General features: G+C 42.4%; 1 protein-coding gene across 4 annotated transcripts in view; it reads left to right on the top strand.

The window, feature by feature from the left end:
• The window catches only part of mfge8b (milk fat globule EGF and factor V/VIII domain containing b), a 34,948-nt gene that overhangs the window by 9,496 nt on the left and 13,300 nt on the right, over positions 1–12,152 (top strand). For 2 of the 4 annotated variants that reach the window (XM_032523359.1, XM_032523360.1), the window contains exons 4-6: positions 355–387; positions 6,856–6,969; positions 7,588–7,769. In XM_032523359.1, the coding sequence (XP_032379250.1) occupies positions 355–387; positions 6,856–6,969; positions 7,588–7,769 (329 nt within the window). The remainder of the gene's footprint in view (positions 1–354; positions 388–6,855; positions 6,970–7,587; positions 7,770–12,152) is intronic. The other 2 variants (XM_032523362.1, XM_032523363.1) reach the window with 1 other exon arrangement.

Raw genomic sequence — 12,152 nt, 5'->3', positions numbered from 1 at the left:
TAACCCAAGACACACTCACATGGAGACAGCTGTTGTGAGTGGTGGCTACCAGACATACAGCTGTCGTCCTTATGGGAGCTGGATTTACATGTCACTCAGACCAAGTTGGTTCACTCAGGGTCAGAGAGAGAGAGAGAGAGAGAGAGAGACACACAACGGTGGGAACATGTGCTGTGCTCCTCCAACTGCCTCCAGCCGTGCACACAAGACAGATGGCTACTGTTTGCGCAAGAAGGCGGCAGAATTACAGTGGCCAAGTGTGCCCAAAGAAGTGATTTAGTAGGAAAGAAGTGGGACTTTTAGGAAAAGCCCTAGTGCATTGTTTGTTTGATCATGTATGCCTTTTTATTCTAGGTGTCCAATGGGCAGATTTAAATTCAAGAAAAGGTAACTGTGTGTGTGTGTGTGTGTGTGTGTCCGTCCGTCCGTCCCCTTCTTGGATCCAGGTGCTCTCTGTTGTCTTGGTTGCATGCGGAGGCACACACACAAACTGCACATACTGATACTGTACACACACAAACATACAGCACAAAGTCACAGACAGAGAAGCTGCTGAGTTCAGCACTATTTCCTGAGAGATGATAGTGCTATCTCCTTGATTATGAGTCAAGGCTAGCCACAATACACCGCCTTTTTTTTTTTATCAGTTAACCCACACAGACAGGAAAGCTTTCTTTTAAACAAAACAATGTTGATCAAATCCCTCACGCCTCATCAGTTTACCTATATTATTTGCCTTCTGAAACAGTCAAGTTGTTTCCAAGTTACCATCTACTTTAATCTATAATTCTCCAGTCCATATATATGCAAACACTAAATTTTTTTGGTGTTTTCTTTTACGGAGTCAAAAGTCCATCTACTGTTAGCTTAGCTACCAGAATTAGAGCCCTCTTCAAAGTAGGCATTTACACTAAATAGATAATGCCTCAAGGACAATGATGAGGGGAATTTATTTCACCTGAAATACCTGACGATTACTGGGTCAGTGAGGTGCCCCTCCATTCACAGCTGCGTGCGTGCGTGCGTGTGTGGCGAGGCTCATGGCAGCCCACTCCTACGGTTTGTGTGATGTAGAAGGAAATATTGTTTTCATACTAATCACTGCATCTTAAAAACTATAAATAGAAGAAGAAAAAAATTTAAATATTAGCAAATATTTGGAATGTGGACTAATCACTACCACTAAGATAACGACAAAGAACAAATGTGTTTTTCCCAATATATTGTTCAAATGTATTTTATTGCTGAATAAATCTCTCCGGAAATTCCACTGAGAAATAGATCAAGGGAAGAAGAAAATCTCCACTGGAAAAAGATTTTGACGTTCACCAACCACACACAGCTCATGCTCTCATATACAGGCTGTTTAGCATACACATACACACATGGTTCTTTCCTTGTGCCAGTCTAGCCAACAGAAAGTGGCGGTCCACGCAGAGCCCTCGCAACGTCAGTGCTGCTACTGTTGCCAGGCGGAAAAGTGAATGTGGAGGCGGAACGGTGAATTAAGTCTGCCCTCCTGACAATGTCACACTCACTACTCAGGTCTGACTGCAGCACTTCTGACTGTCCTGTCAAATTGGCCTAAAAGCCTTTTATAGATTGCTGAGGAGGGTGTGTGTGAGTAAGTGTATGGGGAGACTCAAGTATGGAGGGAAAGACAGCGAGAGCAAGGGAGTGAGAGCGATGTCAATAGCTGTTGACTTAACTTTGGGCCAAAGCAGATGGATGGAAATGGAGATGGAAGAAGGAGTCTTTCTAGTTACGGCTTCAAAATCCCAGATTTTCATAAGATTAAATCAGTTATTTGCTTCTTATAAGTCGTCAAAGGGGGTGTGTATGAGTGTGCTGCTCTTTCTCTTGTTTTGGGAGAGTTTTCAGCTCCTCTAAGGATGTGGTAGTGTGGGCAGACTGGGTTCAATGCCCCCTATTGAGTACAGGGTGTGTTTGTTTGTGTATATAATATATGTATGTGTGTGTGTGCGCGTGAGTATCGTCTGACTGGCATTTCCTGGTTCACAATTGTCTGCATTAAACAAACTAGATTGTTCCGTTAGAATAGAGAATAGTATTGTATTGTCTGTATTGTGATTGTACATGTACAACAAAATTGAATGCAGGCATTTTAGTGCAGAACATCAGTAAAAGTGCAAAGCAGATAGATAAATAAATAAATGTGTGTGTATATACCACACAAGTAAGACATTCACTGCACAATCAACTCAAGTGGCATTAAGTTCAATTATGGTTCTTGGATAAAAACAGTTTTTTAGTCTGTTTGTTTGTGTGTTAAATGTCCTGAAATGTCTGCCTCAGGGCAGCAGTTCAAGCAGAGTGTCCAGGATGAGATGGATCTTTGAGTATGCTCTGGATGTTTTTGAGGCAGCAGGAACCGTACAGATCATCCAAACCACACAGGTTAGATTCCCAAGCTGCTTACCAGCAATCACAACATGATCTTAAGTAACAGAAGCAACTGTTAGTAATTTTGACTGATGAGATAAACATCAACAACACAACAGCAAAATGGTTATTACAGTTAACCACCGAGGATGTTCTCATAGATATGTAACAGCTGATATGACTGTGGAAACTAAAATCATATGTGTTGAAACACAGTTAAGTGTTGAGACATGCCTTCAGGTTGGTGTAATTAGAAATAATCTTGCTGTAGAAAGTACAAGATTAACAGTAAACCCATTTACCCAGACTCTGCTAAAACTAGTAAACTATTAAATTAAGTTGGTTAATTAATTACTTTAATCCCTTTTTAATCAAAATAGGTTTCCTGAGCTTTTTTCATCCGCATTCTGGTATTCACCAATATAGTTAAGTATTGCATATTCACATCCGTAACTCCTCTTCTGTTGAACACACAACAGTTGGGGGTTGAGCGACTTGCTTGAGATCCTTCAGAAACTATAACAACCACATTTGTGTAACTATGTAACTATAATGTGGTTTTGAATAACTAGACGTTCAGCAGGGGGAAATCCAACATTTAAAACTTCCAAGACTCCCTTTTTTATTTAAACCACGGGGACGTTAAGTCTTGACTTTGTCAGTTTGATGGCACTTTATTTCTCTGATTAAGATGTTACTTCTATATGTAAAAGAAAAAAAGTTAACACATGTAAGAACTTACTGTAGCAGTTATACATTCTGAGTTGAGGTGGGCTGATCTGACAATAAATGCAATAATATTTAGTTCATACTGCATAAATGCAATAATATAGATGTTAAAATGCTTAAGACATTGAAATTCCTACAACCACAGCTATCATTTACCAGTGCACAGGATCTGATGTCACCATGCCTTGATCTATTCAGAGTGAGAGCTTAGAAACCAAGCTTTAAATAATATACTCTGGAAATATACTTGATGACATCAGAAGTTATATCTCCGAGCTCTGCATCCCTCCAAAAAGAGTGCAGAAATCTGATTCGAAGCTATTCTGGGTGCTTCTGTCGCTCTCTGGTATACTTTAGCTAGTCTACAAAGTGAACAGCAAATTACACATCTAGAAAGCTTTGGGCTTTTTAAATTTAATAATGCCATTGTGGTTTTATCTGGTGACCATAATGCCTTTAGATCTCTCCCCCTTAGTTGGTAGACCAACAACAGTGAAAGCGTTGAACAAAAAAATGTAATTTCCTTATTTCCTGTTGTCATTGGATGGAAGAAAGGACTAACTTTTCTGCTCTGCAGGATACCCATTGCAAATTCATGACTAAAAGCTGGAATGTTTATGTTCATAACAATTATACTATGCATTTACAGTATTGGACAATACATTTGTGCGGACAAAGGTTTTCTTTCCTCACACAGTTACTGCTCTTTGGTATTATAGGGAACAGTGTTGTTTTCAAACAATCACAGATGGTTTACTTTCTTAAAACTTAGTTTTGAGTATATTAAGGGCAGATGCCTTATTTTAGGCCCAAGTTCTGCTAGCTGCAACACAGATCCTGGACGTATTTAGCTTTGCTGATCACCATATGCACTTCCAGCTGACCTTGGCCTTGCATCGATCAGGATCAGGTTTCAACCAAGCCGCATGAGATTTGTATTGGTTTTTGCTTCATGCTGAGACGAATATTGACGCTCTGTATTTTGTTGTAGTGTAGCTATAGGGTTTGTTGGAAACAGGCCATGGAGTGGTGGTCTGGCTAGCATGTGCCACAAACGTTATGCAAACAGTGTGCTTATAGTGGATATTGCTAAATATGTAACAGCTGATTAGATGACAGTATTGTTTTTCTTGGTTGGCTTTTTGGAGTAACAAGGTTTTCACCCTGAAGCATCTTTGGAAATGTATTTAATGGTTACAGAGCGCTATGAGTGTTTACATTTTAGCTATGTATAGTCCTACAAATAAAACTATAGGCCTTTTGCAGTAGTGAATCTACATTTTCCTTTAACTGTCTCAGGAAATTTGTTCACTTTAAAATATTGCACAAAGCCCTCATTGTCGGCTCAAATTTTAAAGTCCCTTCCTTCAATAGTTAACTTGGCCACATGGCTCATTTCACATTGTATTTGACAAATGAATGGAAAATGTTGGCTTATAATATCATAAAAAAGTTTGTTTCTATCTGCAAATGACATGGTAAATACAACCTGAGCAAATAACCCTATACAATTCCATTTTATTTATGCTAATTCCCATTATAAGTGGTAGAAATGTTTCCAGAATTTTGCATACTTTCTCAGGACGGATGCATGCTCCTCAAGTTCCTCCCTCACCTGACCCCCCTCTGGTTGTCAGGTAAATGGATTAGACCAGGGGTCTTCAACGTTTTCCAGGCCAAGGACCCCCAAACTGATGGCGAGATGGAGCAGGGACCCCCTAATTATATATATATTGTATAAAATTGTGTTATATCAAACTGGTCCTATAGTGCCATGTGTGCATTGATGACTGAAAGACATCTTCTGCCTCCATTTATCTGTTTACTACAGTGTGTTGAATTCATGTTAATGTGTATTTAAAGACATTTCAATTAGTGGAAAAAATTGCAGGGGGGGGGATATAAAAAAAAGTCTAATCAACCAAAACTTTCGCGACCCCCATGCAGTACCTCCGCGGACCCCCTAGGGGTCGCGGACCCCCTGTTGAAGACCCCTGGATTAGACCCTGGAGCTGACCAGACTGTATAGTCCTCCTGGTGCCCAATCCTCTTACTGCAGCGAAAGTCACCAGCTGACACATGTCTAGAGTTTTCTTCCATCGTCACCTTTCAGCGATTACTAATATAGGTCTCTGGGTTGTAGGTGTGGGCGGATTCTCTGACATGGGATGACCTGAGATCTTGGTGTGTATGCCAGAAAGTGAGACATCATGGAGCCATTAGTCCAGTAAGCCTCTTCAAGTCTGATGTCAGGACGCATAAGAAAGCTACTCAAATACTATGCACTCTTATATTTGTACCCCATGCAGCAACTAAATGATAAATCTTTTCATCCATCCTCGTGAAATGTCTGTCTGCTTTTAATCAAAGAAATGATGTGAATAGGAATAACCTTTTTATAACCTTTTGATGTTTTTGAGCTAATGCTGCTAACTGACTAAACGTTATTTGGTTGTTGAACACGTCTTAATCCAAAACTGACCTAACCAATTTAGCAGTACACATTCTGCTTTTTTTATAGTTTGAAAGAGTTTCATTCAAATGTCCCATAGCCTCAAAAACACGAAGATACCCTGATATTGTTAATATGTCACCATATCTGCATACAGACAGAGGTAGCTGCTACTTTTTCACTTGTTCCAACAAGACAGTAAATTGATCAAAGATAGTATTTACAAAGTGTAGCGAGCTTGATGTTTAAAAATTCAGCTGTCGCTGCTAAAAGGTCAGGGGTGTTATGACTGTGGACCTCGTTATCCAGAGTTTGTGGATGCGCATTTCAAAATGACTGTATTTCTCCTGTGACTGTGAAAATGAATGTTTGGACAAGGAGCTATTTATGGAGAGAGCATGTGGGCAGGGAGATGCTGCCATGTGTGTGTTTGTTGGATTGAAACGTAACGTTGGTGCGCCTGGGTTGTTTGCGTGCATTTTCTTCCATAATAACAACAATTGAGGATTAAAGCTTCAGAGACTGACTGATACCCCCTTTCTTCTGGTGTGCAGTCATCTATACAATCAGCTAAATGTGTGCCTTGTTCCTTGTGTATGCGGTCAATATAGAGCGTGTTCAAAGCTGGTTTAGTCACACTGACAGTTCTTGTGGGGGAGAGATGAAAAGGAGTTTATTCCTGTTTCATTCTGCTGATTCGTTTTCCTCCTTTCTGACCTATCTAGCACAGCGTTTGAGCTGGGCAAATAATGTTGGTGAGGACGCCCTCAAGAGGCAATACAAAGAGTTACAAGGAAATGAAACATACATTGCACTAAAATGGCCCTTAATGATACACAACTCTTCTTTTAAAGCAGCATGTATCATGAAGGTTTTTTGTAAAGCTAATTTTCAAACTCGCCCAGCTAAACGCATTAACTCTTGGGACCTTGTCATTAACTACCCCTTCCTGACCACATGATCTCCTGTTGCACCTGATTCTTTGCTGCTAGATATCTTTATTATGGTTACGTCTAGTCTAATAACAAGTAACAAGCTCTTCTCTCTTAGCCTCTCTACTACAGTTCCAGTCCTGTTGGCATGGCTTCAACTAACTTCAGTGTGAATCAGATGAAGAAATATCCATCCCTGTCTCTTAAGCATAACCTGTGATCTTCACTCACACTTCTAACTAACTGTGATCTGCTTTCAGACTGGCTGATAACCGTTGATCAGTAAGCTTTTTGGGATTATGACTTCAGTAAGCGACGGTGTGGTTTATCTCTCTGCAGATGTGAATGACTGTGCCGGCCAGCCATGCCAGAATGGTGGCACCTGCAGGGACCTAGACGGAGATTTCAAATGCCACTGCCCGTCCCCTTATGTGGGCAAACATTGCCAACTGCGTAAGTGTGACCAGTCAACAGTCAGAAAATATAAAACAACTTAATTTTACTAGGTATAAATTGTGTTTTTCACAATAATTTCACATTTATTCAAGTTAACTAACAACACATATGAATACAGGCACACAAAATCCATATGTAATGTTGCTATTATTGCCAGCATTATATAAATATATCAACTGAAGGAAGAATAATGATGATATGATTTAGAAGGGTGGCCAGGCTGGGGCTTTTTAGGATGATCAATAGGCAGCATGTAGAGAGCCTGCTCAATGAGAAATCAATAATTTATTCAATTAAGCTGATTCAAAGCTCTGCATCTTAATGACTTTAAGCTTAGCTTGAGTGAAGGCCTGAGTGAAGGTAATCATATGCAGAGATGTAGCTGAATGTGTATAAGATTTTGATTATGCGACCATTTACTCAGACATTTCACTTTCTTATAATGATCAGTCCTTCTCATTGTGCATTCCCCATTCTTCTCTACAGCCATAGTAACATTTTGTCTAAATTGTATGTTCAGTAGCAGAACTGTATGCCAAATTTGCATTAGGGCCACAGTGGGAAATCTTACACTAATGTCAGAATCTGCCCCCCACTCCACCTTTTCCTCGGCAGGCTGTATTTCTCTGCTTGGCATGGAGGGAGGGGGCATCGCTGAGTCCCAGATCTCTGCTTCATCAGTCCGTTACAGCCTGCTGGGCCTGCAGCGCTGGGGGCCTGAGCTCAGCCGCCTCCACAACAAGGGACTGGTTAACGCCTGGAGCGCCGCTGCACATGACAAGAACCCATGGATAGAGGTGAGATCAGGGTACATAGAAAAGTATATTGTTAAGTGGGTGGGTAGGTAGATAGATAGATAGATAAATCTTTATTGTCATTACACCGAAATTCTGAGACATCCTTTCCGAATAGCAGCAGAAAGTTTTTTTATATAGATAATATATATATATTATATATATATATATTTATATATATATATATAATACACACACACACACTCACCGGCCACTTTATTAGGTACCCACATGCTAGTAACGGGTTGGACCCCTTTTGCCTTCAGAACTGCCTCAATCTTTTGTGGCATAGATTCAACAAGGTGCTGGAAGCATTCCTCAGGGAGTTTGTCCATATTGACATGATGGCTCACACAGTTGCCGCAGATTTGTCGGCTGCAAATCCATGATGCGAATCTCCCGTTCCACCACATCCCAAAGATGCTCTATTGGATTGAGATCTGGTGACTGTGGAGGCCATTTGGTACAGCGAACTCATTGTCATGTTCAAGAAACCGTCTGTGATGATTCCAGCTTTATGACATGGTGCATTATCCTGTGAAGTAGCCATCAGAAGTTGGGTACATTATGGTCATAAAGGGATGGACATGGTCAGCAACAATACTCAGGTAGGCTGTGGCGTTGCAACGATGCTCAATTGGTACCAAGGCCCAAAGAGTGCCAAGAAATATTCCCCACACCATGACACCACCACCACCAGCCTAACCTGAACTTGATACAAGGCAGGAGGATCCATGCTTTCATGTTGTAGACGCCAAATTCTGACCCTACCATCTCGACTGTGTTACGCCCCAGTCAGGGGTGCCTAGGACGCAACATAAGCGATTTAATTATCCCCATTAATCCCCGTCCCCCAGCAGCCACAAAACATAGTAGGTCCCAATATTTTTATTGGACACATCATATACTTTATGTGTTCACATAAACGTTAAGTAAACAAAGAAACAAACTAACTAACTGTAGGTGGCCTATTATTAAAAACAACAACAAACTACCCTGCTTGAAGAAAGATAAGATAACCACAAACCATACGGGCCCAGAACAACAATGACTTACCTTCCTAACTAAACAAAACAGGAGAAAACTAAACACATTAAATGCCACCCTACGATTAGAACTGAACTTTACACAATCAAAGAAACAAAGTGTGCAGGTTGGGAGGCGAGGAGAAACGGAGACGGCCTGCTGGCTTCCCTCTTTCTCTCTCCGACGGTCGCCATCTTGGCCCTTTATATGGACATGGTGCGCAGCTGCCGCCAATCACGAGTAGGACTCAGCGGACCCCACCAATCAGCACCGAGCGACGGCACAGCCTATTTACTAGGGAGAGAGAATAGGACATGCACCACACACACACACCACACCACACACAGCGACACACCAAACACGACCCCAGTCGTAACACCCCCACAACTAAAAACTGAACCAACCCCCCCCCCTGTCTCAACTTAGATGCGAGCACACCTGGACAAGGCGTCTGCCTTATGTTTCGGTACCCTTCTTATGGCAGATCTGTAAGTTAAAATCTTGTAAAAGTGACCAACGCATAAGCCTGGTTGGAGTTTCGCATATTTGCGAGGAATATCAACGGATTATGATCAGTAAAAACGTGATAGGCTGTGACTAGACCCGAGATAAACCTCAAAATACTGCAAAGCAAAAAGAGAGCTAACGCTTCCTTTTCGATGGTGCTGTAGTTTACTGATGTTTGTTAAACTTTTTGGAGAAGTAACAGACAGAATGGTCATCGCCGTGACCATCCTCCTGCAGAACACAGCGCCTGCACCGTAAGCGCTGGCGTCTACCTCCAGTTTAAGGGACGCAAAAACAGGGGGCAGCGAGAACAGGGGCACTACACCAAGCTTTGGCAGACTCAACGCAGCTTGGCACGCCGGAGACCACACAAACTCCTTTAAAGGGCTTACGAGGCCCGTGAGAGAACCACCACCTCAGAAAAGTTGCGACAAAAACCACGGTAATATCCACACATTCCAGAAAGCGACCAATGCCTTCTTGGACTGTGGGACCGAAAATCGATAATCGCCTGCACTTTTGCAGCTAAAGGACGCACCTGCCCCTGACCTACCTGCTTACCCAAATAGGTAACAGTGGCTCTCCCAAACTCCATTTCGCGAGGTTAAGAGTGAGGGAAGCCTCACGGAACACTAAAAATAAGGGACAATGTATTAAGATGGTCAGTCCAGTCTGAGGAATAGCACACATCATCCAAATATGCTTCGCAATTATCGACCCAGATAAACGATGCGCATTAACCGCTGGAACGTAGCGGGCGCGTTACGCAATCCGACGACGGCATGACGGTGTACTGGAGAAAATATCAGGTTGTAACGAAAGCAGATATCTCCGACCTTGTGTTTAAGGAACTTGCCAGTAACCTTTTAACAGGTCCAGCTTCGTCACATACTTGGCGGAGCCTACACGGTCTATGCAATCCTCCATCCTAGGAGCGGAAAAGATCGGGTTTAGTAACTGAATTCACTTTGCGGTAATCATTACAAAAACGAGGGGTATTATCAGGTTTCGGAACTAGAACACAGGGTGAGCTCCACGCGCTTACACTGGGAACAGCCAACCCATGCTCAACCAGATAATTCACCTCCTGCTGCATCATAGCTCTTTTCGCCGGATTCACTCTGTATGCGTGTTGCTTTATGGGTTTGTGGTCCTCCACATCAATATCGTGATATAGGACCGACGTTTGCCTGGGATGGTCAGAGAAAAGCAATAAGTTATCCTCAATCAAGTCTACAATCTGCGCACGGGCCGAATCAGATAGATGGGACAAAAAGACCTCTAAGTTACACAATACCTCTGAATTTCTTAAACGAGCGGCCGGCATCAATCCACTTTTCTCCGCCAAACCATCATCAGCCAGAATGTACTGAGGAGCAGGCACGGACATCACAGGCACAGCGGGAGACGGCGGGGAATCTCTCACTCTGGAAAAGTAATGTTTCAGCATGTTAACATGACATACTCTGGATTTTCTCTTCCGGTCTGGTGTTAGCACAACGTAGTCCGTGTCACTGATTTTCCTATCCACTATATATGGACCCGAAAACCGAGACTGCAGACTAGATCCAGGTAACGGCAGCAGCACCAAAACTTTCTCACCTGACTGAAAAACACGAAGAACAGACTTTTTATCATAGCCACGCTTCATCTTAACCTGACTGTGTGTCATGTTATCACGGGCTAACTGACACACATAGTTAAGACGCTCACGAAAAGAACTGACATAATCAAGCACATTATGCTCAACTTTTGGCGACTCGGACAACCACTTATCCTTAAGAAGACGAAGAGGACCACACACGGTATGACCGAACACCAACTCACAAGGACTGAAACCCAACGATTCCTGCGTAGTTTCACGCACCGCAAATAACAGAAGAGGGAGACCTTCATCCCACTCTCTGCTGGACTCGAGACAGTATTTACGCAACATGGATTTTAAGGTTTGGTGGAACCTCTCAAGTGCTCCTTGGGACTCTGGATGGTAAGGACTCGATGTTACATGTTTAACTTTTAACTCTCTCATCACTTGTGCAAACGTTTGGACATAAAATTTGTACCTTGGTCACTCTGTATAGTTTTGGGCAAACCAAAAGTTGTGAAGAATTTAATGAGCGCTTTCACAACGGGTTTAGCTCTGAGGGTGCGCAGTGGAATGGCCTCTGGGTACCGCGTCGCAGCGCACATCACAGTCAAAATATACTGATGTCCTGATTTAGTTGTGGCAACGGACCCCACAAATCATCAACCTCCTCTCAAACGGCTCACCAAGCACAGGAATCGGATGAAGTGGTGCCGGAGGACAGTTTGATTGGGTTTTCCCCACTTGACATATGTGACAGCTGCGCGGTACTTGTTACGTCAGATTTTAAACCGGGCCAAAAGAATTGCGCAACACACGTTGAAGTTTTTTTAACACCCAAGTGTCCAGCCAAACTGGAGTCATGTGCAAGACTCAAAATTTGGACACGATAATCGGTCGGCACCAACCACCTATTCAAACGCGTATCTCACTGGAGTCAATATCCACCGTCGCATCAAGACACCGCTGCTTAGAAAAATCCAGGCTTGCTGTCGTCCTCAGCGGCTACAACAGAGGACAGACACAAAGTTAGAGACGGATCATTCATCTGAGCATCAATTAACATTTCTCGGGTCACGTTTAACTCAGTCTAGTTCAGCAGAAAAAGATCAAACTCGTTACACATTTAGTAACTTTTTCACACTTTGTTACACTTTCGGTAGCAGAGACACTGGACAAATAAGCTCACCATCTAATGTAGCCATAAACGACTCAGAACAATCAACAGTTTCACACCGAATTTACGAGCCTGTGCTCGCGTAATCACA

The sequence above is a fragment of the Etheostoma spectabile genome, chromosome 8 (assembly GCF_008692095.1).
Source record: "Etheostoma spectabile isolate EspeVRDwgs_2016 chromosome 8, UIUC_Espe_1.0, whole genome shotgun sequence".
Lineage (NCBI taxonomy): Eukaryota > Metazoa > Chordata > Actinopteri > Perciformes > Percidae > Etheostoma > Etheostoma spectabile.
Note: the sequence above shows the minus strand (reverse complement) of the source record. Positions and strands in the feature narration are given on the sequence as shown.